The 26,552-nt window shown below is 54.1% G+C and overlaps 1 protein-coding gene across 1 annotated transcript in view; it reads left to right on the top strand.

Annotated features, from left to right (window-relative positions):
• The window catches only part of SCAP (SREBF chaperone), a 58,903-nt gene that overhangs the window by 30,757 nt on the left and 1,594 nt on the right, over positions 1-26,552 (top strand). Inside the window, exons 5-22 of the mRNA XM_058809883.1 lie at positions 7,109-7,329; positions 9,187-9,292; positions 10,036-10,208; positions 11,513-11,639; positions 11,847-11,959; positions 13,395-13,489; positions 14,025-14,123; positions 15,164-15,430; positions 16,409-16,809; positions 17,765-17,935; positions 18,998-19,193; positions 20,008-20,123; positions 20,210-20,750; positions 21,453-21,538; positions 22,747-22,829; positions 23,764-23,933; positions 25,449-25,529; positions 26,104-26,310. Of these exons, the coding sequence (XP_058665866.1) occupies positions 7,109-7,329; positions 9,187-9,292; positions 10,036-10,208; positions 11,513-11,639; positions 11,847-11,959; positions 13,395-13,489; positions 14,025-14,123; positions 15,164-15,430; positions 16,409-16,809; positions 17,765-17,935; positions 18,998-19,193; positions 20,008-20,123; positions 20,210-20,750; positions 21,453-21,538; positions 22,747-22,829; positions 23,764-23,933; positions 25,449-25,529; positions 26,104-26,310 (3,253 nt within the window). The remainder of the gene's footprint in view (positions 1-7,108; positions 7,330-9,186; positions 9,293-10,035; positions 10,209-11,512; positions 11,640-11,846; positions 11,960-13,394; positions 13,490-14,024; positions 14,124-15,163; positions 15,431-16,408; positions 16,810-17,764; positions 17,936-18,997; positions 19,194-20,007; positions 20,124-20,209; positions 20,751-21,452; positions 21,539-22,746; positions 22,830-23,763; positions 23,934-25,448; positions 25,530-26,103; positions 26,311-26,552) is intronic.

Below are 26,552 nucleotides of genomic sequence, written 5' to 3'. Positions count from 1 at the left end.
GAACATCGGGTCAGAACCCAGAGAACACCGGGTCAGAACCCACAGGACATCGGGTTATAACCCACAGGAAATTGGATCAGAACCCACAGAACATCAGGTCAGAACCCACAGAACACTGGGTCAGAACCCACAGGAAATTGGATCAGAACCTACAGAACACCGGGTCAGAACCCCCTGAACATCAGGTCAGAACCCCCTGAACATCGGGTTAGAACCCACAGAACACCGGGTCAGAACCCACAGCCACATTAACACTGGGTCTCAGCTGCCCTCGCAGCCACAGGCACCACCTCAGGCTGGGCTGCCCTCAGCATGGCTGGCTTTGCCCCTGTCAGCTGCCCTGAAATCATCAATTTTGTCATCTGGAGCTGTTCAGAGAGACACAGGGCTCGGGAGAGCTCGTGAAACCTGTTGGTCCATAGCACTTATTTATTATATTTATTATATTTATTATATTTACTATATTTATATATATGTGTGTATAGATATATAGATTGTGAAAAACACCAATCACTTGTGTTAAAATTCTAAAGTTTATTAGTAATAAAATACCAATGAAATAGTAATAAGAATAGTAATAAAATTAGGACAATAAGAGACAATAAAGAGCAAAGAATTACGGATGTCTGGGTGCCTGGCACTCTGCCACAAAGCACACCTTGCTAACAAAGGATTACCCCTTAAAAGCAATAGCCTCTTTCATATTCATAGATCTCATGCATGATTCAAACATTCCTTTCAAACCAGGGTGTTTCTGCTTAATTTTAGCTTCCTCCCCCATCTTATAAATCAGTTTTCTTGGTCCCTCGAAGTCTGGGCTTTCCCAATAAGAAGACAATAATTCTTCTCTTGAGATCTTGGTGTCTGTGCTGTTATCTCTATACAAAGAATTTCTTGATTCTTTTCCATTCCTTGAGCTAGTTACAAAAAAAGTATCTTACATCACATAGTTTCTATTTTAATGTTATGCTACAGCTTAAAAACTATATTTACCACAATACTTAAAGAGATTAGTACAGCACTGCTTAAAAGAGATTAATACAGAACAACTTTCCAACAGAACACATACAGTATTCATTTTAATATTTGCAAAGAGCCAATCATAATATATTCATTTTTCACATAGAGGTATAGATAGATATAGATATAGATATAGATATAGATATAGATATAGATGATATAGATATATAGATATAGAATGATTACTGATAAAAAACAGTTAAAGTGACAAGGTCTAGCATTAAATCCAGAGTGTTCATGGTAGCTGAGGACAAGCCAAACTGCAAATAATTTCATTTGTATTGATGCAGATGGAGATACATATACAAACACACATGTAAAATAAATGATATCTATATTTATTTATTTATTATTTAATTATTTCTTGTACTTATAATGTCTGATATCAGTTATTATAATAAATTATTACTATTGTAATTTATTATATTTATTATAATAATATATTATTATTATACATATAATAAATGATAATATTTAATAAATATATTATCTGACATAACACAGAGGGTAAGCTTTGATCCCAGCCAGATTCACGTGGCCCAAGGCACTGCTTTAGCAAACCCTTGGCCCAGAGGCACAGAGTGTTTGTTGCTTGTGCCCTGTAAAGGCAGTGCCAGGTCTGGCTGATTTTGCTCAGGTCCCAGCTGGCACTGGGGGCACTGTGAGAATGCCTGGACACATCTTCCTGGTCAGTGCCAGCCCCTGATTTGTGCTCCAAAAAAGAGATTTTTTTGTGCAGTGTGCCCTCATTTGAGTGCAACCACCCACCCAGTCCATACCAGTGCTGTGCAGCTTCCTGTGGATCAGTTTTTCTGATTTTTGGCAGCTGGTCACCTTGTTGTCTGTGAAGTTTGGTCACTGGTTGAGTTCTCACCCATCCTGTGTGGATTTGTCCATGGGACTGAGCCTGTAACAGCAACCACTTCCCACCTTCCTTCCTTCTGCCAAGCCTCCTTTCCTGGGGAATCAGAAAGATAGAAATCCTCACAAACACAAAATAATGTAATTTACAGCCTTTGGAGGAGCCTAAATTGATGTGAAAACAAGGTACACAGACATCAAACAGAGAAATCATCGACTTATGTTTCTATAAGTTATATATATCTATAACTTTCTATAAGTTATGTTTCTATAGTTATAAGTATGTTTCTATAGTTATAAGTAAGAACAGGCCTTTAGTAAGTAAGAAACTCATTAGATATTAACATATTAGATAAGATATTGACATATTAGATAAGATAATGAAGGGTTTTATAGTACAGTAATGTAGTAATGTGATTGTAATGAAGAGTTTAGATATTATAATAGAGACATATGTGTGTACATGTAATCAGACCTTATTGGGGAAAATTGCAGTAGAAAGAAGTGAAAGTGACAGGTTAGAAAAGCAAAACACACTCTGTGGAGCTGTCCTTTGGATAGTTATACAGAAAGTTTTACACTGTCCTACAAGCAAGAGCTTGTGACCATCCTAGACTATAACCAACTGCTTGCTGTCTTATAAATCTCATGGCCTTTGGGACTGATGTTATCAAAGCAATAAATCATTATTAGTCTGATCATAGTCCCATCCCTTTAATTAATACAACAACAGCCTCATTTTCCCTTCATTGCCAGCCCAGGGCTTCCCTCTGCCACAACCACCCCAGGGGGCTTAAGAATCCACTTAATAATAATTAAATAGATAAATAAATAAATAGATTGTCACTAAATAAATAGATTGTCTTTGTTTCCTCCTTTGCTGTAGCAGCAATACAGCCTTTAACTCTGCACTTGTGCACTTCTGGTTCCTTCTCCCTCTGCTCCCACTGCTGTTTGGGTGCTCAGAGCAGCTGCTCTGCACCTCCCCTGTGTTTGTTTGAGCCTCGGGAGCCAGCACCTGCAGCCTCAGGGTGTGGAGTGAGTGCAGAGCAGCCAGGATGGACCAGGTGTGTGCCTGCTGTCAGCCTGAGCTGTGTGCAGTCCCAGCTCTGTGCTTCTGTAGGGTTTAGACCCTGCAGTGCCATCCCTTTAATCTGTGACCCCTGAGACACCCCCACTTTGTGCACTGTCACTGTGCAATTCCCTCTGGAAAGGAGCCATCATCATCATCATCATCATCATCATCATCATCATCATCATCATCATCATCATCATCATCACCACTGCCCTTCCTAACTCTGCCCCACACACTGCAAGGTCCTTGGCTCTTCACACACTGATGCTGTTGAATTTTTTTCTCCTTGTTGAGGAGCTCGGGTCAGGGACAGTAATCCTTTTCCCAGGCACTGTTTCTCTTTTCAGTGTCTTCAAATGCTGTGGAACTGAGCCCTAGTGGTTGTCTGGGTCCTTGTGGGCCTTTCTGGAACACATCACAGTGAGTCCCCTGTTCACAAAATCCTATTCAGCTGTTTCAGATCACTGGGATGAGCTGGCCCCAGTGACTGATGCTTTTAACTCTTCTGTGTGTGCAAAGCCTGTTTGTGGCTGTCTGGTCATTCCCAGATTTGGATTTTCCTCATTAATGTGTACAAGGGTCTTGCTACTATAGAAAATCCAGTAATGTGATTTCTGCAGTATCCCAAAGTATCTTTTGAGGCTCCTTGTCAGTAGTGGGGCTGGATATAGCATCTAATTTTGTTTTATGTGGAATTCCAACTTGGCCTGCTGCCCCCAGGTTCCCAGGAATTCCATTTCTTTAGAGGGCCTGGGCTCTGAGCTGAGGGCACTTCTATCCCCTCCCTGTTAATCTGTTGTGGATAACCTGTGCTCTTGTTCTTACTGCACTTTCCTCCTCACCTCCTACCAATTTATGGTAAATCTGTGCTCCTGATTTGCTGGAGTTCAGCTGAAGTGCTGTGTGCTGTGCTGGGTGAGTGCATAACTCCCTGAGGTTGAAGGTGGATTGTTCCTTCCCAAATGAATGCAGATCTGGGTTTATCTTCTTCCTGAACTGGGAAAAAACCATCAAACCCATCTTTTCCATGCCAGGCTGCCTCCCCTTTGTGAGCAGAGCCTGCAGAAGAGCTCTGCAGTGTTGGTGCTGCTGCAGGGAGTGGTTCTGTGTCAGCATCAAGCTTTGATAATCAACTGCTGAATGCCAGCTCTTGTCTCCTTTTATCTCCTTTTATCAAGCAGGGGAATTGTGAATGCCTCCTGGATGTAATGGCCCTTTGTTCTAAATCTTTAATTACTTCATTTATGCCTTGTTTGGCTGCAGGAGGCACAGGGTGCTGTTTAATGTTAGGAACAGGTAAAACTGGAGCCCTTTTTGAGACTGATTTTCTTATCTTTCCCAGGAAGATTTCCCTGGGGTTTTGTTGGGTCCAAAGGACCAAAGATCCCTGGTTGGTAATTGCAAAGTTTCTCTTTAAGAATGTCATATCCTAAAACATTTCTTCATGATCTGCCATCATAAATGTGTGTGAAGTTATTCCGGTTTCCCCAAGTAACTATAAACACACTTTGGAGGTGTAACAGAGAATACTTTTCCCGTTAAAGCCAGTTAAATGAACTTCTCTATTTTTAAAGCCTAAGTTCAGCTTTTCAGCATCCTTGGGAGTAATTGAAGAGGTCTGAGCTCCAGTGTCAGTTAAAAATGTCAAAGGCTGTCCTTTAACAGGGCAATGCACAGAAGGTTTCTGGTTTGGGAGGGTGCTGTGGGGTGTGTGTCAGTCAGAAATGCAGCTCCTGTCCCACTGGGAGAGCAGTGAGGAGTTTTTGGGCAGCGGGAGGTGCCAGAGCAGTGCTAACCCCGTGGGGCCAGAATAACTCCTGCCAGGCAACAACAACAACTCCTGTGAGACACTGCTCCTGTCTGATGATTGGGCAGTGCCAGGCAGCAGAGCAGCTCCTCTGGGCTGGCATGGCCATGGCCTCTTACACTGCTCTGACCCACTGCTGCTCGTCTGGAGTCTCCTCTGGAACAGAAAATGTCAACCCTCTCCCTCTGAATTGTTAGAATTTTGAAATCAAAAGGCTCTCAGGCAAAGACATGGGAATAGGAATAACAGTTCTTTACTAGGAAAAGTAAAGAACTGTTTACCTACATTTTATATGCAAAAATAAAAATTCAATAGTACAAACAAAAAACAAACAAACAAACAAAAACCAAACCAAAAAACCCCCAAAAAAAAACCCAAAAAAAGAAACCCGAAAAACAATAACAAAAAACCCAAACAAACAAACAACAACAACCAAAGAGCCACCAAAAAACCCAAAAAAAGAAAACCAAAAAACCAAAACCAAACCAAAACAAACAAAAAAAACCCCATTAACATAAACCCAAACAAACAGCCAACAACAACAACAAAAAGGAAAAAAAAAACACCAAAAACGCCAAAAAAACACTGCCAGAGTGAGAGCAGTCCCTGCCCCCTGTGTGTCAGGGAGGTGTCCCAGCCCCATCCCACGGGGGCTCAGCCCTCCTGCAGTGCCAGCTGTGGCTCTGCTGCAGCAGGGATCCTGCACAAGGGGGGAGTTTTCCTCTGCAGCTCCAGTGGCAGAGGCAGCTGCTCCTCCGAGAAGTGGAGAAGCTGCTCTGCTGTCCTGAAACCTCAGATTGTACCCAGGCAGGAATGCTTGGCTCCTCCCCTGGGCGGAGCATCTCCCCATGGGATGCTGGGATTGGAGCAGCCCTGCAGGGACACTCAGTGGCCATGGACAGCAGATAATTAATAATTAATGTCTCGTTAACAGCAGAGATCTCCTGGAGGGATGATTGGTTGTGAGAGAGATAAAGAAAACTGCCCCATGGACAGCAGAGAACTGCCCCACTTCTGACGGATGGAAATAGAATACACACATATCTGACAACCCAGGACACTTCCCACCAGTTTTACACCCACCCTGGGTCTTGCTTGAATTATTGCTAAGGATGATGCCAAACCCAGGTTCCAGTTCACCCCAGTTCCACCTGTGTGCAGTTCTGAACCTCTCAGGAAATGCTCCTTTCCCCACCAGGCAGAGGAACTGGGGAAACACCACCCCAGGGGCAGACATTGAACCCTGGGTGCATTTTAGAGCACTTCAAAGGATCCACCTCAGGAAGGCTGGCCAGGACTCCTGTACAACACCCTCTGCATGTGTGGAGAGAGGTGCACAGAGGGGTTTGAGGTCTGGTGTGGGATCTCAGCACCTCAGGATGGAGGTGCAGGGTGGCCGAGAACACCCTTGGGGGGCTCGGGAGTCCTGGAATGTTGCCAGAAGTGTCTGGTGGCAGGGCTTTGATCCTGCACAGGAGACGACGCCTGTATGAGGACTGGGAAGGTTTCACTGGGTGAATGGTGAAGGGATAAGTTAGTTAAAGTGTAAAACACAGGGTTTAGGATTTCTGTACAGGGGGGTCTAAAGAAGTAAGATGGAGGAATTGGGGCGTGTCCTGTCCTTCTTCTTCTTCTTCTTGGCCTCCATCTTCTGTGGTGGTGGTGGCACTTTGGGATTGGTCATTACTAAAAGTGCACCGGTTAATAAGGGTAGAAGGTATTGGGGAAAAATGATAAATATTGTACACGTAACTTAGGGTATAAAGATAAGTGACTGCCCGGGGGCTCGCAGTGTGCTCATGGCTGACTTGCTGTGCAGACCTCTGTCGGGCTGAAAGAAAATCTTTTAGATAAACAATTAATAAACACCGAGACCGAGACAAGATCAGAAGTCTCTCCTCGTCCTTTGAAGCGCCGGGCTCTTCAAGGCCGTCCCTGGGCCTTTCCAGGCCACCTAAACAGCACAGAAAACTTACAGTCTGGCAGAATTCCAGAGAGGGTTTCTCTGGCAGGTAGAAGTGTCCTAAATGTAGAAGTGAAAGTGTGGTACCAGAGATGGGCGAGCAGTGAGAGCTGTGGGGCCAGGCAGCCCCAGGGATGCCGGTGGGGCTCTGTGGCCTGTTCACAGGTGCAGGGAGCCCAGCCTGCTCTCAGCTGTGAGAAATTAAAGCTGTGGGGCCAGGCAGCCCCAGGGATGCTGGTGGGGCTCTGTGGCCTGTTCACAGGTGCAGGGAGCCCAGCCTGCTCTCAGGTGTGAGGAGGAGGAGCAGCCACACCTGGTGCAGGTCCCTGGCACACTCCCCTCCCCACGCTTGGGGTTCCCCATCACCGTGTTTGCCTTTCAGCTCCGGGGTGAGGAGCCTGGAGGAGGTGTGCCTGCAGGTGACAGACCTGCTGCCCGGCCTCAGGAAGCTGAGGAACCTGCTCCCAGAGCACGGCTGCCTGCTGCTGTCCCCGGGGAACTTCTGGCAGAACGACCGCGAGCGCTTCAACGCAGACCCAGATATCATCAAAACCATCCACCAGCATGAGCCAAAGACCTTGCAGACGTCAGCCACTCTCAAGGGTGAGCCAGGCAGGCTGAGAGCTGCCTGCAGCTTCGTTGTTATTCCATCCTCACTAATTCCAGCACTGGAATTGCTGATGGTGCCAATTTGGGCAGGATTTTTTCATGCACAGCGGCCGAAGCTGCCCGCTCTTTGTTGTCTCTCATTTCACATGTGTATTGGAGCCCTGATCTGTATTTGTGAGAAGTGAATCACTCAGTCAGGCTTCTTTCTGCAGGTAAAAATAGCAGGGCTTTGTTCCTCTCACTCTACACGTGCTCCAGCCTGGCTTTTCCCTCTGTCACACTCAAAGGCTGCCTCATTGTCACAGATAAATCACCATTCATCTGCTCCATTGTGTGTTCAAATTCCTTGCACACAGCCCGGGCTGACAATGGAGACCATAATGGATATCATAATGGATATTATAAAACTATTTTTACCTCTTAGTTATAAAGAAACCTGTGCCCATGTGTGGGGTTGTTAATGGTTCCATAGTGCCAGAGGAAATGCTGCTTTAAACACAGGTTGGTCCTTTGGTTTTAAAGGAGCCCCAGAGGTCTGGCAGTGTGTGATGTACTGTGTTACATGTCTGAAAAGGGGTTTCTAACCCTAAAGGAAGTTTGCTTTAAAGGCTGTTTTTGAGTACCCAGAGTGTTGATTTATTTAAAAAAATATGGATACTGATCTAGTACTGATATCCAACTGTGACAGACAAAAACTCTCTAAGAGTTTAAAGTTAGAAAGTGTATGTTTATTGTGGGATAGCTCCCAAATACACGCTGCACTTTACAGGTGATTACAGAGTCCTTTTATCTGTACAAGTATTGAATACCCAAAATACAAGTAGATATTGATAACTTTGGTACATCCCATTCCCATTATGGATATTGATCTGGTATGGATATCCAAAATCTCTCTGACAGTTTAAAGTTAGAAAGTGAATGTTCATTGTGATAACTCCCAAATACATACCACCATTTACAGGTGATTACAGAGTCCTTTTATCTGTACAAGTATTGAATACCCAAAATGCAAATACATTTTCATAACTTTGGTGCATCCCATACCCCAGCTCATATGGTAATTAGTTCAAAAGCTATTGAGCATAAGTAGTTTGTTCCTTGAAATGGGTTGGTGGTCCCTTTCATGGGGAGAGGTCCCAAAATGAGGAAGTAAATGAAGTCTTCCTCATTCTGACCTTTCTACCTTTTCAATGCAAATATGGCAAATGAACCCTTGGTAGAACTCCCATTCCCCATCTCCAATTGGTTTCAGAAGAGAGGAGCCCTACAACTGTCTTATGTTCCTAAAAGCTATTTATCAGTTGCTATATTCTTCATTATAAACCCAGCTAACCAAACATTGTGTGGACAAGCAATCAGTTATTAGCTAACTACTAACTCTTAACTTCATCAAGGCCTACCCACTTGTTTTAATTAACTCCGATAAAGCTTTATCTCTAACTAAAATCTTAGCTCCTCTAAGATCTCTAACCACCTTAAAGTTTATGTCTCAGTGTGAGCTCTCTGTGGCTGGAGCTGCTCCAGGTGTGACCCACCCATGGGATCTCCCCAGAGCATGGGGTACCCTGTGGCATGAGAGCAGCCATTCCTGCTGGGGCTGCTGGCAGGGGACAGCTGTGTCCCCTGTGCTGTGTGTGAGCTGTCCCTGCTGTCCCCTGTGCTGTGTGTGACTGTCCCCTGTGCTGTGTGTGGCTGTCCCCTGTGCTGTGTGAGCTGTCCCTGCTGTCCCCTGTGCTGTGTGGCTGTCCCTGCTGTCCTCTGTCCTGTCTCTGAGCTGTCCCTGCTGTCCCCTGTGCTGTGTGTGGCTGTCCCCTGTCTCTGAGCTGTCCCTGCTGTCCCCTGTCCCTGCAGACCTGCTCTTCGGGCTGCCTGGCAGGTACAGCGGGGTCAGCCTGTCCAACCGGCGCCGCGTCGTGTCCTACACCGTCACGCTGGGGCTGCAGCGCTACGACTCCAGGTGAGCTGCCCTGGCACCGGGCTCTGCTGCTTCCCCTCCCTCGTGGCTCCCCATTTCCTTGGGGTTTAGGGAGTCTTGCATCTCTGGAGGTGCTTTTCTGGGAGAAAACTTTCATGGTAATGAAATACTCTCAGTTCTCAGCTCCCCTTCACGTGCAGAGCTGCCAGGGGGAGTTCCTGTGGCATCCAGGGCCCCGTGGCTCTGGCTTCACCCAGTTCCTTGTGCACAGACTGCTTGGCTTTCCAGTAAGCACTGCTGGAAACACTTTGGCAGTGTTGGCCAAGCTGGCATGGACTGAGTGGATGTGAGGATGTCAGATTTCCCTCTGGCAGAGAAGCTTTAAGGCGATGGTGAAGGAAAGGAGTCGGTTCTGCTGGAGGGTTTGGATGCAGAGCTTTATTCTGGCCCACAGGCCTCTGAATGCAGCACCAGCTCCAACAGAACTCCCTGAGCCCGTGGTTGCTGTCCCTTTGAACCCCGGGGAGAGGGGCAGGGAAGGGGCAGGAGCCACCAGGCAGGGACAGGAGGGGAGGGACAAAGGGACAAAGGACACCTGGATGGCCCAGTGCCCCCCAGGGGTAGAGGGCATCCTTTGGATCTGCCAATTCTGGAATTCCAGGACTGACAGACAGTGCCGGGAGGGGAAAGGAGAGGTGGCTGACACACCTGGGAGGGAATTGTCAGGGAGGGACCCGGGTTTCTGGATAAACCCTGAACTCACAGCACAGCACCGCTGTCCCCAGGTTCCTGAGCAGCCTGCGCTCGCGGCTGAAGCTGCTGCACCCCAGCCCCAACTGCAGCCTGCGGGAGGAGAGCGTGGTGCATGTGCACTTCAAGGAGGAGATCGGCATCGCCGAGCTCATCCCGCTCGTCACCACCTACATCATCCTCTTCGCCTACATCTACTTCTCCACACGTAGGTTGGGGCCTGGGGGGGGCTCAGGGTGCAGGTGGTGTCTGTAGCACCTCCTGGTTCAGCAGGAGAGGTGGTGGTGGAGTTCTGCCCTGAGCTGCCATGGAGAGGGTTAAAAACTGTTTGCCTGATTCCTGCTCGTTTGCCCCTCTCAGCCAGGGTGCTGTTATTTATTCCTTGTGATTCCTTTCCCCATCCCTGGAGGTGTCCAAGGCCTGGGATAGTGGATAGACTCCTTTAAAGTCCCTTCCAACCCAAACTATTCCATGATTCTTTGACACCTTCCAAGGTGTTTTCTGTCTTGGGCACCCTCAGATGCCACAGCAATGCCTTTTTTCCCAGTTTGTTTCATCCATTATAAGACAGATCATGTTCTGAGCTGGTGGGTTTAAACCTCTCTGGCCACATTTCAGTTTGGTGCAGTGCTGGGACAGGTGTGAGCTGTGAAGCAGCACTGTCCCCTGTCCCACCCTGTCCTGGGGGGCTGTGGGATCTGCATTCCAGACTTGTTCTGGATCTCTGCCCAGAAAACAGCCACGTTCCCAGTTCCCCACGCTAGCTGGGCAGGTCCGGATTGGTGGCCTACACATGGCAGAGAACATGGATTCTGCCTTCTCTGAAGCAACTTTTTCTCAAAATAATTATTTTTCTTAAAAATTAATTTTTTTGGTCCTTCATTCTGATCCGAAAAACAAAAAATGTGTCAAATTTTAAAATTTCTACATTTCATTTCAGGACTGCAGTACCTTCATTTCAGGCGCTGCAGTACCTGCATTTCAGACATGAGCAGTGCCATACCTGCATTTCAGACACTGCAGTACATTCATTTCATTTCAGACACTGCAGTACCTGCATGTCAGACATTGCAGTGCTTTAATTTCATTTCAGACACTGCAGTACCTGCATTTCAAACACTGCAATACTTTAATTTCATTTCAGACACTGCAATACTTTAATTTAATTTCAGACACTGCAGTACATTAATTTCATTTCAAACACTGCAGTACTTAAATTTAATTTCAGACACTGCAGTACCTGCATTTCAGACACTGCAGAACTTTAATTGCATGTCAGACACTGCAGTACCTGCATTTCAGACACTGCAATACTTTAATTTCATTTCAGACACTGCAGAACTTTAATTTCATTTCAGACACTGCAGTGCCTCCCCTCTGGGCTGGGGTGTCCTGTGCCCTGCTGGGGCTGGTCAGGGTGACCATGCTGTCCCCATCAGTGTCCATCTGTCCCCGTCTGTGTGTCCACACCGTGTGCTGTCCCTGCTGACCTGTTTGGGCTGTTTTTTGCAGGCAAGATCGACATGGTGAAGTCCAAGTGGGGCCTGGCTCTGGCAGCAGTGGTGACGGTGCTCAGCTCCCTGCTCATGTCCGTGGGGCTCTGCACCCTGTTCGGCCTCACCCCCACGCTCAACGGCGGGTACGTGCCAGCCCTGCCAGGGGCACAGCTGGGGCACACCTGGGCAGTTCATTCAGTGTGCTGGAAGCAGCTCCTGTGGGGCTGGACACGCTGCGGGGCACGGTCACTGTTGTATTGGAATATTACCAATAGAGCTGGACAGAACGTGCCTTGGCTTGTCTGGCCCTGCTGCTGGACCCCTCCTCAGCTGTGCCTCTGTCTCCCCAGAGAGATATTCCCATACCTGGTGGTGGTGATTGGCCTGGAGAACGTGCTGGTGCTCACCAAGTCCGTGGTGTCCACGCCCGTGGACCTGGAGGTGAAGCTGCGCATTGCCCAAGGTGGGGTCCTGCCCTGGGGGCTGGGAAAGGGGAAAATGGGAGAGCCAGGGGCTGGGAAAGGGGAAATGGGAGAGACAGGGGCTGGGAAAAGTGGAAAATGGGAGAGCCAGGGGCTGGGAAAGGGGAAATGGGAGAGACAGGGGCTGGGAAAGGGAAAAGTGGGAGAGACAGGGGCTGGGGAAGTGGAAAATGGGAGAGACAGGGGCTGGGAGAGGGGAAATGGGAGAGACAGGGGCTGGGAAAGGGGAAAATGGGAGAGCCAGGGGCTGGGAAAGGGGAAAATGGGAGAGCCAGGGGCTGGGAAAGGGGAAAATGGGAGAGCCAGGGGCTGGGAAAGGGGAAAGTGGGTAATCTAGGGGCTGGGAGAGGGGAAAATGGGAGAGCCAGGGGCTGGGAAAGGGAAAAGTGGGAGAGACAGGGGCTGGGGAAGTGGAAAATGGGAGAGACAGGGGCTGGGAGAGGGGAAAGTGGGAGAGCCAGGGGCTGGGAAAGGGGAAAATGGGAGAGATAGGGGCTGGGAAAGGGGAAAATGGGAGAGCCAGGGGCTGGGAAAGGGAAAAGTGGGAGAGACAGGGGCTGGGGAAGTGGAAAATGGGAGAGACAGGGGCTGGGAGAGGGGAAAGTGGGAGAGCCAGGGGCTGGGAAAGGGGAAAATGGGAGAGATAGGGGCTGGGAAAGGGGAAAATGGGAGAGCCAGGGGATGGGAAAGGGGAAAATGGGAGAGCCAGGGGCTGGGAAAGGGGAAAATGGGAGAGCCAGGGGCTGGGAAAGGGAAAATGGGAGAAGCAGGGACTGGGAGAAGGAAAAGTGAGAGAGCCAGTGGCTGGAAATGATCTCGTTCAGGTCTGGGAAGGAAACAAGGTGACTTGTACAGCCTTTTGTTGTGAATTCCAAGAACATAATGCTGCTGTTGTGGGCACTGCCTTTTGGGATTGTTGACCAAAACAGGCTAAATAAATATAAAAAATATTGGTAGGGGAGAGCTGGATCTCCTGGTGTGGATACTGAGCGCTGCCCTCAGGTCATGGATATCAGAAGTGCAGAACGCAGGTCCTACAAAATTCCCCTGAATGTGAGACAAAATAATATTTTCCATTCTATCAATGCTCTGTGCCTGTGGAAGGATTTGAGTGTGCTCACACCATGGATAAATGGGATTTGCAGTCTTCAAAGCTGTTTCTAAACATCAGGGAGAAGAGATTCTAGAGTGATGCTGATTTTAGTTTTAGAAATACAAGTGGTTTGGGTCCTGGATGGGAAACAGGACACAGAACTCCAGTTGGCCTTTGCACTCAGGAGTTTTAGCCTGGAAGGGCCTTTTGGGCCTGTTGCCTGCAGATTCCTGGTTTTAGGGAGGGGAAATGCTGCTCCTCTGGCTGTGTTCACGTGTGGCACAGTGAAGAGGCTGCCCTGACCTGTCCCTGCCCTCCCCCAGGCCTGAGCAATGAGAGCTGGTCCATCATGAAGAACATGGCCACGGAGCTGGGCATCATCCTCATCGGGTACTTCACCCTGGTCCCGGCCATCCAGGTGAGAGGGGCTGCAGGACAGAGCCTGAGCGCTGCAGGGAGGCACTGGCAGCTGCTCACACAGCCAGGGAACTGGCTGGGCTGGAAAAGCCTTGGGACCATCAAATCCAAGTGTCCCCAGCACTGCCACCACTCGTCCGTGTCCCCCAGTGCCGCACAGCTGTAAAATCCCTCCAGGCACGGGGACTGCACCCCTGCCCTGGGCAGTTCCAGTGCCTAACAGCCCCTTCTGGGGAAGAAATTTCCCTAATTTTCCCTCATTTCCAATCTAAATCTCCCCTGGCACAACCTGAGGCTTCTTCCTCTCATCCTGTTCCTTGTTCCCTGGGAGCAGAGTCTCAGGTTTTGATGGGTTGTGGCCAAAGAGAACACAGAATGTGAATTAGAATAAATACCTTGGGTTCTCTCACGGACTCCCCCAGCCCTGAGCTCTGAGCCAGCCCCAGAGGTGGATCCCAGGGTTATCAGTGAGGCACTGCTGGCTTCCCTCGCTCTGAGGTGCAGGGGGAGCTGATGCCTGTCTCACCCTCGCACAGGAGTTCTGCCTCTTTGCCGTGGTGGGGCTGGTGTCAGACTTCTTCCTGCAGATGTTCTTCTTCACCACCGTGCTGTCCATCGACATCCGCCGCATGGAGGTGGGCGAGGGGCACGGCCCGGGGCAGGAGGGGGGCACAGCCCCAGTATCCCACCCCTGAAAGGGGAAAAGGACAGAATCATGGACTCACTGAGCTCAGAAGGGCCTTTAACCACTCCCCAGCACCACCACTGTCCCTGCCCCTGAGTGCCACATCCTCGTGGCTGTTAAATCCCCCCAGGGATGGGGACTCCACTCCTGTTCTGGGCAGCTGTGCCAGGGCTGGCCCCCATTCCAGGAGGAAATTATTCCTGATATTTAACCTAAACTTCTCCATGTCAGCTTGAGGCTCTTTCTTCTGATCCTGAGCTGTTACAGTTCTGGTTCTGTACTTGCTTGGTTACACACACAGGGATTGGGAACAGAGCACTTGTGGGAAAAGGCACTCTTAGGAAGGACATGGAGCTGTGGGAGCAAATCCAGAGGAAACATCAAGTGGATTAGAGGGATGGAGCAGCTCTGCTGTGAGGAAAAGCTCAGAGAATTGGGTTTACACAGCCTGGGGATGGAAAGCTTAAAGACCTGCTTGTGGCCTTCCAGGACTTGAAGGGAGCCACAAGAAAGATGAGGAGGGATGTTGGACAGGTTAAGGGGGGATGTCTTCAAACTGACAGAGAGAAGGTTTCCATTGGACATTAGGAAGAACTTTGTGAGGGTGGGCAGGCCCTGGCACAGGTGCCCAGAGCAGCTGTGGCTGCCCCTGGATCCCTGGCAGTGCCCAGGGCCAGGCTGGACAGGGCTGGGAGCAGCCTGGGACCGCAGGAGGTGTCCCTGGGACAGTGGGAGGGGTCCCTGGCATGGCAGGGCTGGGATGGGGTGGACTTTAGGGTCCCTTCCATCCCAACCATTCCATGATTCCCTGAGTCTGTCAGTGTGCTGGTTGGGGTAAATGGGCTGGGAGGAGGCACCAAGGAGTCACCCCTGACCCTGGGGGCACAGTCCTTCTCCAGGGGTCCCTCCCAGCTCCCAGGGGTCCCTCCCAGCTCCCAGGGTCCCCTTGCACTGGAGCAGTCCCTCACCCCTGCCCTCTCTCTGTTGCAGCTGGCTGACCTGAACAAGCGCCTGCCCCCCGAGTCGTGCCCGGCCAGGCCCCCGTGCCGCCCGCGGCCGCTGCGCCCGGCGGTGCCACACGCCGTGACCCCCCACACCCCACACAGCATGGCCCCACACGGCCCCCACGGCCCCCACCCCGTCACCCCCCACACCATCACCCTGCAGCCGTCCTCGCTGCGCAACCTGCGCCTGCCCAAGCGCCTGCGCGTCATCTACTTCTTCGCCCGCACCCGCCTGGCACAGCGCCTCATCATGGTACGTGGGGGCACACAGAGAGACTGGGGGGCACAGGGACTGCCGGGGGGCACACACACTGCCAGGGCGGGCACAGAGAGAGACAGGGGGGTACAGAGACTGCCAGGGGCTCACACATTGCCGGGGGGGCACTCAGACTGCCAGGGGGGCACACAGAGAGCACGGATGGCACACACGCTGCCAGGAGGACTGCACAGGCAGGGGGACAGAGCAGTGATCTGAAGGGCAGGGGACAGGGAAGTGACACTGAGGGCAGGGGACAGGGAGGTGACACTGAGAGAGCTGTCTCTCACCCTGCACAGGCAGGGGACAGGGCAGTGGCACTGAGGGAGCTGTGTCTCTCTCAGGCAGGGGACAGGGAGGTGGCACTGAGTGCAGGGGACAGGGAGGTGGCACTGAGGGCAGGTGACAATGCAGTGACACTGAGCTGTCTCTCACCCTGCACAGGCAGGGGACAGGGCAGTGGCACTGAATGGCAGGTGACAATGCAGTGACACTGAGGGTGCTGTCTCTCACCCTGCACAGGCAGAGGACAGGGCAGTGACACTGAGGGCACTGTGTCTCTCTCAGGCAGGGGACAGGGAGGTGGCACTGAGGGCAGGGGACAGGGCAGTGACACTGAGGGCACTGTCTCTCCCCGCACAGGCAGGTGACAATGCAGTGACACTGAGGGCAGGGGACAATGCAGTGACACTGAGGGCAGGGGACAGGGCAGTGACACTGAGGGCAGGGGACAATGCAGTGACACTGAGGGCGCTGTCTCTCCCCGCACAGGCAGGGAACAATGCAGTGACACTGAGGGCAGGGGACAATGCAGTGACACTGAGGGCACTGTCTCTCTCCCCGCACAAGCAGGTGACAATGCAGTGACACTGAGGGCAGGGGACAATGCAGTGACTGAGGGCAGGGGACAGGGCAGTGACACTGAGGGCAGGTGACAATGCAGTGACACTGAGGGCACTGTCTCTCCCCGCACAGGCCGGCACAGTGATCTGGATCGGAATCCTGCTGTACACGGACCCCGCCGGGCTCCGCACCTACCTCACGTCGCAGGTGACGGAGCAGAGTCCCCTGGGGGACGCGGGCCTGCCCGCCATGCCCGTTCCCGGCGGGGTGCTGCCCGCCGGGGACCCCAAGCTGGCCCTGTCCGTGTTCCCCTCGGAGCCCGTGCAGCTGCCCGAGAACCGCACGGAGCCCAAGGCGCGGCTGGAGCCCGAGCAGCAGCCCTGGGGCCCCGAGGGCAGGGCCAGCGGGCAGCTGGAGCTGGGAACGGAGGCACAGGTCACCTGGGGAGCCGAGGATGAGGAGATCTGGAGGAAGCTTTCCTTCAGGCACTGGCCTGCCCTCTTCAGCTACTACAACATCACCCTGGCCAAGAGGCAAGTGCGGTGGGCTGGCATGGGGTGCCACTGGCACAGGGAGCTGGCAGCTGAGCCCAAGGGTTTGTCTTGCTTCTGTCCTTGGTGCTCTCAACTCACACAGCCTGCTTCCATGGGGCTCATCCCAGCTGTGTGTGCGGGAGGAGCTGCTGAGCAGCGCCCCTGGGGTGGGCAGAGCTCACAAACCCTCCAGGGCTGTTCCTCTGGGAGTCAGGGTTGTTCCACTCTGCTCCTGGGTGGTTTGTGTGCTGGGTGTCTTGTGTCTTCCTTCATCCTGGAATTGAAGTTTTCAAATTTGCAAAACAAGAAAAGGGGGCTCAGAGGGGCCCTTGTGGCTCTGCAGAACTCCTGACAGGAGGGGACAGCCAGGGGGTCAGGCTGTGCTCCAGTGAACAGGGACAGGAGGAGAGGGAACGGCCTCAGGGGTTTCCAGGGGAGGGTCAGGGTGGATACTGGGAAGAATCCTTCCCCAAAAGCTGGCACAGCTGCCCAGGGCAGTAGTGGAGTCCCCATCCCTGGAGAGATTTAAAAGCCCTGTGGATGTGGGGTTTGGGGACATGGGTTAGTGGTGGCCTTGGCAGCACAAGGGGAAGCAGTCAGACTCGATGTCAGAGGGTTTTTCCAACTCCAGTAATTCCACAGCTGTCTGATACAATCATCTGTAAGGGATGGAAATAGTACATGTGAGGAAGAGACAGCTGAGCTGAAAAAGCTGCTAGGTGAGACCTCCCAGCCTGCAGCACACAGGAAACCAGGCTTAAATTCATGGGATCCACTTGATCTCGTCAGGCTTCATTTGTGTTGGCTCTAACCTGGGGAATAGCTTTAGAGGAGAATATTTCAAGGACACCTTTAGCTCAGAGCACCTGAATTTACACGCTGAAAGCACCCTGATCCCTGCCGTGGCTGCCTGTCCCCCGGTGCCCCTCCTGAGCCGCTGTCCCTGTGCCCGCAGGTACATCAGCATCCTGCCGGCCATCCCCGTGACGCTGTACCTGAAGCCGCAGGAGGCGCTGGAGATGCGGCACCCGCAGGAGGCGCGGCGCTCGCAGCCCTTCCTGGACACGGCCCCGCGGCCCGAGCGCGGCGCGCAGCCCCGCGGTCACCAGGACGTCACCCTCTACAAGTACCGTGTCTGTCACGGCCAGGGGCAACGGGGCTGCTTCAGGCTGCTCCTTCAGGGCTGGTTCCTCAGGGCCCCTCCCTGCTGGGAGACCAGAAAGCTCCTGAAGCTGCGGTGCCAGAGCTGGGGACGCTCCTGTGCAAAGCAGCAGCTGGGGATGCTGGGGATGCTGCAGTGCAAAGCAGCAGCTGGGGATGCTCCAGTGCAAAGCAGCTGCTGGGGATGCTGCAGTGCAAAGCAGCAGCTGGGGATGCTCCTGTGCAAAGCAGCAGCTCAGGGTGCTGGGGATGCTGCAGTGCAAAGCAGCAGCTGGGGATGCTCCTGTGCAAAGCAGCAGCTCAGGGTGCTGGGGATGCTGCAGTGCAAAGCAGCAGCTGGGGATGCTCCTGTGCAAAGGGAAATTGGTGCATCCTCGCACTTTTCCATCACTGAGAGCAGGCTGTGCATGGAGCCCCTTAGGGCTCCTGCAGCAATACAGGGTGACCAGGACAGAAGGTCAATTTGGGGGTTTAAATGTGATTTCATAGAAGCCCAGAATGGTCTGGGTTGGAAGGGACCTTAAAACCAATCCAGTCCCACTCTGTGCCATGGGCAGGGACATCTTCCACTATCCCAGGGTGCTCCAAGCCCTGTCCAACCTTGCCTTGGACACTTCCAAGGATCCAGCAACCACCTGAATATAATTTGATAATGATTTATTGGGGATCAGATCAAACTCTGGTGCAAGGAGCTTCCCTCTCTGTGGAGAGAACAGCTCACAACCCCTGCCTGAATCTGCACGTGCTGAACACATTGTTATCCCATCCCCAGCTGGTGTTTTCTTAAAATCTTAGTCGCTCATTACTTTCCTTACTGAAAAGCCTCAAAATCTTGTAATGGGGAAATTGTCATTTTCCCATTAAACTCCCCTTAATTTCCAACAAATGTCTGTAATTTGTTGAAAAGCCTTCTCAGCTGAGAAACAGACCAGCATATGAGTAATCCCGGCACAGAACTTCCCAAATCTATCCGTGGACTGGAAACTGGAGTTTATTTCCTTACCTTCTTGTCTCTGTGTGTCCCCAGGGTGGCTGCCCTAGGCCTGGCATCGGGCATCCTGCTGGTGCTGCTGCTGTTCTGCCTCTACCGGGTGCTGTGCCCCAAGAACTACGGGCAGAACGGGCCGGGCCGGCGGCGCCACGGGGACCTGCCCTGCGACGACTACGGCTACTCGCCCCCCGAGACTGAGATCGTGCCCCTGGTCCTCAGGGGACACCTCATGGTACGTCCAGCTTTGCAATACATTCCTCTGGAAAGGCTATTGGGGCGTGAAATTCCTGCAGCACGCTCTGTCTCCTCCTGGGGCTGGCTGGCTGCAGTTCCACCATCACCGCCTCGGGCTTCCATTCCCTGCTTTGCTGGGATGGCTCCACATTGTCCACATTGCTGAGCACCAGGGGACAGTTGGACGGGGCACTCGGGGCTCTGGATGTGGCACTGGGGCTCTGGATGTGGCACTCGGCACTCTGGGCTGGGTGACAAAGTGGAGGATCAGTCACAGGCGTGACTCAGTGCTCTGGGAGGGATTTTCCAGCCAGGGTGAGTCTGGGATTCTTCCTGTTCTGAGATGAAACAAAGCTCTTGGGCATTCAGAAAGATGAGTTTGCAGTGTCTCCCAGCAAAGCTGTGTCTCTGCTCCTGATCCTGCCTTCAGACTGGGATGGAATTTTTTAGGGAAGGCAAGACAGGTGGAGTCTGTTGGGTTTGCAGCAGTGCAGTGCACACTGAGGGCTCTGGGCAGAGATCCTGGAATCCCAGAACGGTTTGGGTTGAAAGGGACCTTGAAACTCATCCAGTGCCACCCCTGCCATGGCAGGGACACCTTCCACTGTCCCAGGTTGCTCCAAGCCCTGTCCAACCTGGTCTCGGACCCTTCCAGGAACATCCATGTCCTCACCGTCCCTCAGTTCCTAACCCAGCCAGCTTTGACATGAAGTCCACCACCTCTGCAGTTCTGCACCCTCACCAGGCTGTGCTCAGCACGCAGAGGCCTCGGTGGTGCCCCACTGAGCTGTGCTCGTCGTTGTCCCCCACAGGACATCGAGTGCCTGGCCAGTGACGGGATGCTGCTGGTGAGCTGCTGCCTGGTGGGGCAGATCCGCGTGTGGGACGCGCAGACGGGCGACTGCCTCACCGTCATCCCCAAGCCCAGGTACGGCCTGGCCGTGTCCCCGCAGCCCCACAGCGCTCCCGGGAGGCAGCCCACAGCCAGGGGCTCAGCTCCGTCCCTCCTTGCAGGCTGCGCCGGGACAGCAGCGGCATCTTCGACTACCAGGAGGGCTGGGACGCCAGCCCGGACGGCAAGAACGGCCCGGAGGACTCCTTTGAGAGCAGCCACCAGCTGAAACGGCTGCTGGGGCCCCCGCAGCCGCCGCTGTTCTGCGACCAGCCCGACCTGACCTCCCTGATCGACACCAACTTCCTGGAGCACGCCAAGGCCGAGCCGGAGCCGCGGCTGCGGGCGGTGGGCGCGCGCCGCAAGGACTCGGGCTACGACTTCAGCAGCCTGGTGGGGAAGGTGTACGAGGAGCACGGCGGCTCCGGCTGCAGGAACGGCTCCTTCCCGGGGCTCCCGGCCCCGCACGGCCCCGCCGGGCTCTGCGGGAGCGGCGGCCGCGCCCCGGCCTGCGGGGGGGACGAGGGCGGCTGCGGCGGCGACGAGAGCTGCGACAAATCCTCGCCCCCGCCGTCCTGGGGAGGGGACCTGGAGAGCTCCATCTGGAGCCTGGAGCTGCAGGGGAACCTCATCGTGGCTGGCAGGAGCAACGGCAAGCTGGAGGTGAGGAGTGGGGACACAGTAATGGGAGGTGGAGATGGGCAGGGACGCCGAGGGGAAGGTGGGGATGAGGAACAGGGACGCAGTAACAGGAGGGTGGAGGTCAGGAATAGGGACACAGTAACAGGGAGGTGGAGAGGAGGAACAGGGACACAGTAACAGGGAGGTGGAGAGGAGGAACGGGGACACAGTAACAGGGAGATGGAGATGAAGGGGTACACAGTAACAGAGGTGTAGATGAGTGGGGCGCAGTAACAGGAGGGTGGAGGTGAGGAGCAGGTGCACAGTAACAGGAGGGTGGAGATGAGGAGCAGGTACACAGTAACAGGAGGGTGGAGATGAGGAGCAGGAACACAGGAGCAGAGAGGTGGAGATGAGGAACAGGCACACAGTAACAGAGGTGGAGAGAAGGAACAGGGACACAGTAACAGGAGAGTGGAGATGAGGAGCAGGGATGCAGTAATGGGAGGTGGAGATGAGGAGCAGGGTTGTACTAACAGAGGTGGAGATGAGGAGCAGGGATGCAGTAATGGGAGGTGGAGATGAGGAGCAGGGACACAGCAATGGGAAGCAGGAGGTCACACAGCCTGGCACAGGGAGCTGTGACTGCTCACTCAGCTCAGGGGCCGGGAGCAGGGCACACAGAGCTGTTCAGGATCCCAGGTCCCTGTGGCCAGTGTCACCACAGTGCCCCCTCCTCCCCAGGTGTGGGATGCCATCGAGGGGACTCTCCGCAGCAGCAATGATGAAGGACAATCCGGCATCACCGCCCTCGTCTTCCTCAACAACAGGTGACTCCTTGTGCAGGTGCTGGGAGATCCTCAGCCCCAACCTCCACGGCAGCTCCCAGCAGCAGAGGCTCAGCTGGAATGTCTCCTCCCTGGAATCAGTGTCATGGAGTGTCCTGAGCTGGAAGGGCCCCCAGGGATCATGGAGTCCAACCCCTGGCCCTGCCCAAGACACCCCAGCAACCCCACCCTGTGCCTTAGAGCTTTGTCCAAGCACTCCTGAGCTCTGGCAGGGTTGGAGCTGTCACCATTCCCAGGGGAGCCCATTCAGTGTCTAACCACCTTTGCTTGCTATCCAACCTCACATCCAGCCTAATCCTCTGTGTATCCACCTTTCACCAGCTTTCCTGGCTCCAGGAATGCTCCAGCAGCCACTTCTTCTGCCCTCAGTGATGTCAGTAGCTGAACGTCCAAGGCTGGGACACCTTTGGGTCACTGCTGTTCAGAGGCACTGCCATTGTCCACTCAGAGCTGTGTCCAGTTCAGAGGCACTGCCATTGTCCATTCAGAGCTGTGTCCAGTTCAGAGGCACTGCCATTGTCCATTCCATTCAGAGCTGTGTCCAGTTCAGAGGCACTGCCATTGTCCAAGTCCATTCTGAGCTGTGTCCAGTTCAGAGGCACTGCCATTGTCCATTCCATTCAGAGCTGTGTCCAGTTCAGAGGCACTGCCATTGTCCAGTCCATTCTGAGCTGTGTCCAGTTCAGAGGCACTGCCATTGTCCATTCCATTCTGAGCTGTGTCCAGTTCAGAGGCACTGCCATTGTCCAGTCCATTCTGAGCTGTGTCCAGTTCAGAGGCACTGCCATTGTCCAGTCCATTCTGAGCTGTGTCCAGTTCAGAGGCACTGCCATTGTCCATTCCATTCAGAGCTGTGTCCAGTTCAGAGGCACTGCCATTGTCCATTCTGAGCTGTGTCCAGTTCAGAGGCACTGCCATTGTCCAGTCCATTCTGAGCTGTCCAGTTCAGAGGCACTGCCATTGTCCATTCTGAGCTGTGTCCAGTTCAGAGGCACTGCCATTGTCCATTCTGAGCTGTGTCCAGTTCAGAGGCACTGCCATTGTCCATTCCATTCAGAGCTGTGTCCAGTGTCCCAGCCCAGCTCTGTGCAGCCCCCTCCCGGGGGTGGGGGGTCTGTGCTTGGCCTGGGGGTGTTCCCAGGTTTGGGGCTCGGGGAAGGGCCTCTCTCAGCCCCACGTCTGTCCCTCAGGATCGTGGCTGCCCGCCTGAACGGCTCCTTGGATTTCTTCTCTCTGGAGACACACACGGCCTTGAACCACCTGCAGTTCCGAGGTGAGCAGTGTTGGAACGTCAGTGCAGTGCCCTGGGCTCCTGCCTTCCCCTCCCTGCAGCTGAGCCTTCCTCCTCCTCACAGCCCCTTCAGCTTTGGTGGTAACTGCTCCAGAACACCCAGAGCTGCGCTGAGCTGAGGGAGCTCCCTGTGCTGGGCACCCTGGCAGGTGGGGTGTGGGACTGGATGGGCTTTAAGGGCTCTTCCATCCCAAACCAGTCTGGAATTCTCTGATGCTGTTGAGACCCTCACTCAGCTGTCCTTAGCACAAGTTGTTCTCAGCTGCATTCCTGACACTGGCAGGGGGGTTATTTACAGACCACGAACGAGATGGGGCTGCTGTGGAAAGTTCCTCAAGCTGTTTATTTTTCAGCATCACTCTCATTACATGATTATGACAATGGGAAGATGCCAGCAGCTCACAATCCAGGCAGCAGACCAAAAAACTTAATGTTACAACTTACTTTATAAGCTTCTTAACCAATCACACGAAGCAAAAGCATATTGACAGTGGTTCTATCCAACCACCATAAGCACATGTACCTTTGGTTAAACAATGCTTGCTTATTTCAAATACAATACCTGCTTGTAAGCCTTAAAACACAACGCACAGAGCTCCATTATTAAGCTTTAACCTTCTTAATATCTTGCTAGATAAACTTTCTGCAGCTTAGAGAGTTATTCAGACAAACGTTAATACACAGGCCATTGTTCTGTTTGCCCTTGCTTTTTCTACAGTTTAAATAATTTTTCTGCTGACCTAACTCACGACTGTTGCTTAGCTCTGCTCACAGTTCTGCTGTATCTGAGTCTGGGGCCTGCCTTTTGCAGCTTTCCCAAAACCGCTCTGATTTTATAGATTCCCACCCATTCCCAGCCCCAGTTCCCCGGTTCCCAGCACCCAGACCCCTCTCTCTGACCCCGTGTGTCCCGCAGGAGGCCCGGGCAGGAGCAGCCTGCCGCCGTCGCCGGAGCTGAGCCGCGGGGCCGCGGGGCTGCGCTGCCGCCTCACGCACAGCGTGGCGTGCGCGCACCACAAACCCATCACCGCGCTGAGGGCCGCGGCCGGCCGCCTCGTCACCGGCAGCCAGGACCACACGCTCAGGGTGAGCGGGGCAGGGATGGATGGGCAGGGACAGTGGGACAGGGAGGGACAGGGAGGGACAGCCAGGACGACACGCTCGGGGTGAGCGGGGCAGGGATGGATGGGCAGGGACAGCGGGGCAGGCAGGGACAGCCAGGACCACACGCTCAGGGTGAGCGGGGCAGGGATGGATGGGCAGGGAGGGACAGCCAGGACCACACGCTCAGGGTGAGCGGGACAGGGACACCCGGGCAGGGACAGCGGGACAGGGAGGGACAGCCAGGACCACACTCTCAGGGTGAGCGGGGCACAGGGACAGCGGGGCAGGGAGGGACAGGGACAGCCAGGACCACACCCTCAGGGTGAGCGGGACACAGGGACAGCGGGGCAGGGAGGGACAGGGACAGCCAGGACCACACCCTCAGGGTGAGCGGGACACAGGGACAGCGGGGCAGGGACAGCGGGACAGGGAGGGACAGGCAGGACCACACGCTCAGGGTGAGCGGGGCAGGGATGGATGGGCAGGGACAGCGGGGCAGGGAGGGAGAGCTGGGAGTTCTGTGGGATCTGTTCACCGAGAAGTCCAAGGACAGAGCCCAGAATGTCACCCTGAGCTGAGTGTGGGACCCTCGTGCCTCGGGAATGGGATGGAGTCACTGAGGCTGGGAAAGCTCTTCAAGATTGTCAAGTCCAGCCAGTGCCCAGCAGTGCCAAGGCCACCACAAACCCATGTCCCCAAGTGCCACATCCACATGGCTTTAAAATCCCTTCAGGGATGGGGACTCCACCACTGCCCTGGCAGCCCCTTCCAATGCCGGATCACCTTTCCCACAAAGGAGTTTTCCCAATATCCAGCCTAAACCTCCCTTTCCTCCTGTCCCTGTTCCCTGGAGCGGAACCCAACCACCCCGACTGTCCCCTCCTGTCAGGAGCTGTGCAGAGCCACAAGGTCCCTCCTGAGACCCCTTTGCTCCAGGCTGAGCCCCTTCCCAGCTCCCTCAGCCTCTCCTGGGGCTCCAAACCCTTCCCAGCTCCGTTCCCTTCCCTGGACACGCTCCAGCCCCTCCAGGTCTTCCTGTCGGGGGGACCCAAAGCAGCCCCCAGGATCTGAGGCCCTTCAGCAGGGCCAGCACAAAGGGACAATCCCTGCCCTGATCTTGCAGCCACAGTATTTTGACACAAAATCCAGGAGCCATTGGCCTCTTGCTCATCTGGGTCACATCCACCAGCACCCCAGGGTCTTTCCAGCTCCTGTGTCCCCAGCCTGGAGCATTCCATGAGGCTGCTGTGACATTCCCTGAGTGGCAGACCCAGGTTCTGGGGTGTCCCCTCTCTCCTTCCCCTATGCAGTCACTGCCCTGTGGCCACCCTGGCACTGCCCACCAGCCATGCCCTGCCCTGCACCCCCTGGCACCACAGGCAGGCTCTGGCTGTGCACGGTGGGACCAGGTGGGACCTGCTGTGCCATGGGAGCTCAGGTGGCACCACCCAGAGCCCAGGTGGCCCCAGAGCCTCACTCGGGCCTCTCCTGCCCCAGGTGTTCCGGCTGGAGGACTCGTGCTGCCTGTTCACCCTGCAGGGCCACTCGGGAGCCATCACGGCCGTGTACATCGACCAGGTACGGGCAGCTGCTGGGCCTGAGCCCTCACACTGAGCTGATACCTGAGCCCACGCTGAGATCACACCTCAGCCCGTCCCTGCTCCCATCCCTGAGCCAGTGGTTCAGCTGGAGGCACCCATCTGGCCCCCTCCATCTCTCACTGGCCAAGCCAGAGTTTCCCCCCCAGTTCTCTGTGAGCTCAGCAATCTCTTTTCCTGGAGATCTCTTGCTCCTCTGTCCTTCTGGAGCAGGGAATCCCTGTCCCTGCACTGCGAGCTGGGGCTGAGCAGGCCTGAAACGGGGCCTGAGCCCCCAGGGAGGCTCTGTCCCAGTGCCAGGAGGAGTGGGGGTCCCCCTTGTGCTCCCTACAGTGTGAGTGCCCCCAGGTGCTCTCCCACTGCACAGAGGTGACCTCGGGTGCCTCTGCACTGGGGTTCCTGGGCTCTGTTCCCCCAGCCTGCTCAGGCACAGGGAACGGGCATGGAATCCCTGGGCTGGCAGCGCAGGGTGCAGCCCCGCTCGCTCCCCTGCATCGGGAGCATTGGTGGCACCGCGTGTGCCCCGGCACTGAGGTGTCCCCGCTGTCCTGCAGACCATGGTGCTGGCCAGCGGCGGCCAGGACGGGGCCATCTGCCTGTGGGACGTGCTGACGGGCAGCCGCGTCAGCCACATGTTCGCGCACCGCGGGGACGTCACCTCGCTGACCTGCACCACCTCCTGCGTCATCAGCAGCGGCCTGGACGACGTCATCAGCATCTGGGACCGCAGCTCGGGCGTCAAGCTCTACTCCATCCAGCAGGTGCGACCTGGGAGGGTTAACCAGGAATTGCCCGGGTGGGAAAACCCTTGGAGACCCTGGAGTCCAACCCCTGCGCTGCCAAGGCCACCACTGATTGTGTCCACAGGTGCCACATCCACAGGGATTTTAAATCCTTCCAGGGCAGGACACTGCTCTGCTACCCTGGGCAGCCCCTTCTGAAGTCTCATCACCCTTTCCATGGGGAAATTCCTGCTGATGTACCCCCTGAGGCTCCCCAGCCC

This window comes from Ammospiza caudacuta, chromosome 1 (genome assembly GCF_027887145.1).
Source record: "Ammospiza caudacuta isolate bAmmCau1 chromosome 1, bAmmCau1.pri, whole genome shotgun sequence".
Lineage (NCBI taxonomy): Eukaryota > Metazoa > Chordata > Aves > Passeriformes > Passerellidae > Ammospiza > Ammospiza caudacuta.
This window is presented reverse-complemented; position numbering and strand designations above follow the sequence as displayed.